Source organism: Setaria italica, chromosome II (genome assembly GCF_000263155.2).
Source record: "Setaria italica strain Yugu1 chromosome II, Setaria_italica_v2.0, whole genome shotgun sequence".
NCBI classification, from domain to species: domain Eukaryota; kingdom Viridiplantae; phylum Streptophyta; class Magnoliopsida; order Poales; family Poaceae; genus Setaria; species Setaria italica.
Window position 1 is genome coordinate 17,152,925 of NC_028451.1, and position 4,665 is coordinate 17,157,589.

At 40.2% G+C, this 4,665-nt stretch overlaps 1 protein-coding gene across 1 annotated transcript; it reads left to right on the forward strand.

Annotated features, from left to right (window-relative positions):
• Positions 1-372: 372 nt before the first annotated feature.
• LOC101765738 (G-type lectin S-receptor-like serine/threonine-protein kinase At1g67520) lies at positions 373-4,429 on the forward strand. Its single transcript, XM_004956247.3, has 7 exons — positions 373-804; positions 959-1,052; positions 1,156-1,417; positions 1,590-1,825; positions 1,942-2,092; positions 2,206-2,415; positions 3,526-4,429. Exons 3-7 carry the CDS (start codon positions 1,391-1,393, stop codon positions 4,078-4,080), a joined length of 1,179 nt encoding a protein of 392 aa, XP_004956304.1. The 5' UTR covers positions 373-804; positions 959-1,052; positions 1,156-1,390; the 3' UTR covers positions 4,081-4,429.
• The last annotated feature ends 236 nt before the right edge of the window (positions 4,430-4,665 follow it).

The window sequence follows — 4,665 nt, forward strand, 5'->3', positions numbered from 1 at the left end:
TGAAGAGCTAGCCTGTTAAGGGCCCGTTATCCTCCGCCCCCTAATAAAACTAAGAGGGTGTTTGGATATCCCTGCTAAACTTTAGCACCCATCACTTTAAATGTTTAATACTAATTAGGAGTATGAAATATAGCCTAAATACAAAACTTATTGCACAGATGGAGTCTAATCGCGAGACGAATCTATTAAGCCTAATTAGTCCATAATTTCCATAATTTGACAATATGGTACTACCGTAACTATTTGCTAATAATGGATTAATTAATTTTAATAAATTCATCTCGTGAATTAGACTTCATCTATACAATAGTTTTATAATTAATTTATATTTAATGTTTCTGAACCTCCGAGTGCCCGTTCGTATCCAAACACCCAGCCGTTTCTTCCCTCCCCGCCGCCGCCTGCCTCTCCGCTGCCTGCCTCTCTCTCGGCTCGGAGCAGAGCTCCTCCCCTCCGCCGCCGCCACCGCTCCACCTCTCCTCCCCTCCGCCGCCGGCGCCACTACCCCCTCCTCTCCTCCACCGCCGGCTCCGCTCCCCTCCCACTCCCACCCAACCGAGCCGCCGCCTCCCTCCCTCGCGGAGGCGAGCTGCCGAGCCGAGCAAAAACGCATTAACACTGATCTGAGGCCCTCCACCCACGGACCATTTCTGGCCGCGCGATCCGTGGCGGTGATGGGGCGACGGCCGCGGCGAAGAGAGCCGCCGGCGAGCAACCACACGCACGGACCAACTGAGGCTGTACGTGACGAAAGGGTGACCGAGGGGGTGAGACCCGCCGGAAAGAAACTTCGCTGCGAGCGTAGTAAGTACCATGCATCTGGCCCAGGATAATTTACGGTTTCGGGGATCTAGATAAAAAAGAAACAAAAATGAGTTTCGGATTTTGGGCAAAATACTCCAATTTTACCCTATGTTTTGTTAAAGTTATTTGTCTGATGAGAGACTACTTTGTGAAGGTGGTTTTGGTAAGGCATTTAAGCTAGAAGTTTTGAGAGAGTCCACTGACGGTTTCTCTGACGAGAGACTACTTGGTGAAGGTGGTTCTATAAGGTAAGATTAAATCATATATTTTCCATCCACTCAAATATATGTAATCAAATGTTATCCAGAAACTTATATTCGTATCAACCTGAGAGTTTTAATACTTAAACAGGCACGGCTACAGAATGGGGATATGATTGCTGTGAAGAAGTTTACATCGACAATTCTAGGAATTAACGATACACAATTTGAGAATGAAGCCAGTCATCTTATGAGGCTTAAACAACCAAATATAGTGCAACTTGTAGGCTATTGTTCTCACACAGAGATGGTACCGGTAGTGCACGAGGGGGCATACGTTTTAGCTGAGAAGTGAGAACGGTTTATTTGCTTGGAGTACCTGCCTCATGGAAGCCTTCATGGGCATCTTTCAGGTATGACAATCCAATATGAGTGTATCTGTTCATTTTTCTTTCTTTGAAGTTTGAACCTTGAATTATGTTTGTGTGGTCAGAGTGTATTTACTATTCATATTAATATTGTCTAGAGAACTACTATATTTTATTTATATAGTATCATTTGTCGGATATCTTATTACAAATGCAGATGAATCTTCTGGGCTTGATTGGGACACACTACAAAATTATTGAGGGTATTTGCTATGGTTTGCATTATCTTCATGAGAAGTGGCAAGCTGGGACCCCTATTATTCACATGGATCTTAAACCGAAGAACATATTGCTCGATGACAATATGGTGCCAAAAATTGCAGACTTTGGTTTGTCGAGGCTCTTTGGTGTCGAGCAAACTCAAGCTTGCACTACAAGTCAGTTTGGAACAATGTAAGTTAAATGCCTCTCAGATTCTTTCATTTGTCTTCACCAGAATACCTTTTTTCTTGAATGTCCTCTCATTGCTTCAAAGTTCACACACTAATGGAATCATGTTTGTGATACAGCGGTTACATGGCGCCAGAATACCGTGACAAAGGTTTAATCACAAAAAAGTTAGACATATTCAGTTTGGGTGTGATAATCATAGAGATAATGACAGGGCGAAGGGACTACCCAGATGAGATTGAAACATCATCCCAGGAATTTATTGAGCTCGTAAGAAAATTATGTTTGTACTTTCAAGGCGGAGCCATTTTTTAAAGAGATGCTGTTACATTTTTCAGTTGCATGGTTGTACTAATATTCTAGATTTGTGCCTGATTTCGCAGGTGCTTAAGAATTGGAGAAATAGACTAGAAAAGGCACAGAGATATACATCAGGCATTTCCCCCTTTCCTTCTTCCCACAGAGAAATTGATTACCTACAAATAAGAAGATGCATTCAGATTGGTCTAGCTTGCGTGAAACATGATCTGGCGAAAAGGCCAACAGCACTCAAAATTATGAACATGCTTCATGGATTGGAAGGTCCAGAAGAGGTAAGCTCACCAGCGAATTGGTGTTATCACTTAATTGCACTGCAGTAGTAATGGAATGAAACAAATACATTGCTATGCAGATGAGGGGAATTTCATCTCGAGGTATGTAAGATTTAGTTCAGATTTTAACAGAGTCCTAGGAATTTGATTCCAATTCCTCCCTTCCAAACAACCCTTTCAGATAAGAAAAAAACTATAGGGTATATCAAGACTTCATCTTTAAATACTGCAAAAACAAGAAAACTATAGGGTGCGAATTTGTTTTCCCGTATAGCAAAAGCAAAATCAAGAGTTTCATATCTGAAACTTTTGTTTTGGCAATAGACTATTCTGAAACTTCAGGTCATCTCCTTATTTGCCAATGTCATGCAAAATATTGATGTGATTTGCTAGAGGCACTTGCTAGACTTCTTTTCATTTTCCCTAAGCCTTGACTTAGAGTTGTAACTTAAATAGTGAAGGCAGATAGGACAAACACAAGGGCATTATGGATATTTTGAAAGAAAATTAATGGAAAAGAGAAATGGTGTTTACAACTATTATGAAAGATAAGCATAAGGTTTGCAAAATGATGGCACATGTGGGAGGAGAAGGTTCATTTTACCACTTGCACGTACTTTCCTTTCTTATGCTTCTAACCAAAAAAAAATAGATTTACACAAAAGGACAGCATAGTAATTTCTCATTATTTTTGGTACTTGGTCCCACCAAATTGGTACTTCTCTTTTGGTACTTCCTTTGTTTCCACCGTTCGATTTCGCCGGATGGACAGTTCTCATTTTTTTCAAGCACTCTAAAATTTCTCTTCCAAAATATATTACCATAGAAATTGTTCTTATCCATCGTTACTCGTCTTATGATAAAGTAATACTTCCCTCTTTTAAAAAAAATAGACGATTATTTCCTCAAGGTTGTAAACAAGTACCGTACAACTATTGATCTTACTTGTAAGTTTTTTTTTAAAAAATCCTACAAAATTATGTTAATGAATTGTAGAAGGCTAAGAATCTTGTTGACTACTGGAGATGAGATGCTTAAATGAAATCAAAGTATGATATTGATAACAAGTGTTTATGGTGCCTTACTGACCAGGATTATATTAATGAACAGGAGGTAAGAGCTGGTTCAGCTAGAAGAATTGATCCAACTAAGCGGCATCGAGATTGTCTGCTTGAGGTCGATGACAGTGAACCTAGAAGTTTAATGTTGGACGATATGAAGTCTAAAGTAGCAAAGTTGACAGAAAAAGGTGGACTCCTGAATGCAGAAGCAATTGAGAAGCTAGTACATCTTCTGCAACTTGATCAAACTGAGGAAAAGATGGATGTTTCTGATCGGGTTAAACTTGCTGATGTTATTGCTGCTACAGAAAATCCTGTTTGGTTAGACAGACTTGTTCAATCAAGGGGCCTTTTGGTGTTAAATAGTTGGGTAGACGAGGCTCACCAAAAAGAAGCTGATAAGCCTATGCAGGAACTTCTCCTTGCCCTGCTTCGTGCCCTAGCTATATTGCCTATCAATCTCAGTGCATTGCAAAGCTGTAGTATTGGGAAATCTGTCAATCATCTGCGTAGCCATAGAAATTTGGAGATTCAGAAGAAGGCTAAGAGTCTTGTTGAGGATTGGAAGAGACGTGTGGATACTGAAATGAAGTCAAATTTATGAAAGCTTTATTGCCATGCCTATCCGGGACATTTAAAAAAGATTTGATTAAATTTCAAAAGCAGGAAACTGATGAGGTGGCTCAGGTGAGCACCATTCCAAAAATTGGGTGCCCAATGTTTCTTCATCAAAAGTGTATGACTGAGGAAACTGAAGCATGATGCTATTATTAATAAGGCTACTCTGGAGAATCCACCGGCTAGAGAAATTGGGCATTTAGCAATTATATTTTCGTTGAGATCTTTATCCTGTGTGTAATGGCTAATATGTGTCTAAGTCGCTTCATGACTTGTTTGATTGCTGAATAAGTGAAGATGACAATACTGACATTACATGGCATCATTCTCGTTAATTCTTGGTACCAGTAATTCCATGCAATTGTGCAGATTGACAATAAAAAAGCCCGTTAGATTACCTCCCTCCGTATTAGCAACATAAGTGAAATGGCAAAAACATCCAAGGATATGCCGCTAAAGAATGTAAAAGATGAAATCGGACCAGGTCGAAGGCTAATACAAAAGACAAAGCTCCAGCAGCAACCAATCAGGTTGAGGCCTGGGAAAGGGGAATACAGCTCAAGCAAAAGGA

Coding starts and splice junctions, on each gene's coding strand:
- LOC101765738 (XM_004956247.3), top strand. CDS start 1,391: ATGGAAGCCTTCATGGGCATCTTTCAG. Junction 1,418..1,589: donor CCTTCATGGGCATCTTTCAG/GTATGACAATCC, acceptor TTACAAATGCAG/ATGAATCTTCTGGGCTTGAT. Junction 1,826..1,941: donor ACAAGTCAGTTTGGAACAAT/GTAAGTTAAATG, acceptor TTTGTGATACAG/CGGTTACATGGCGCCAGAAT.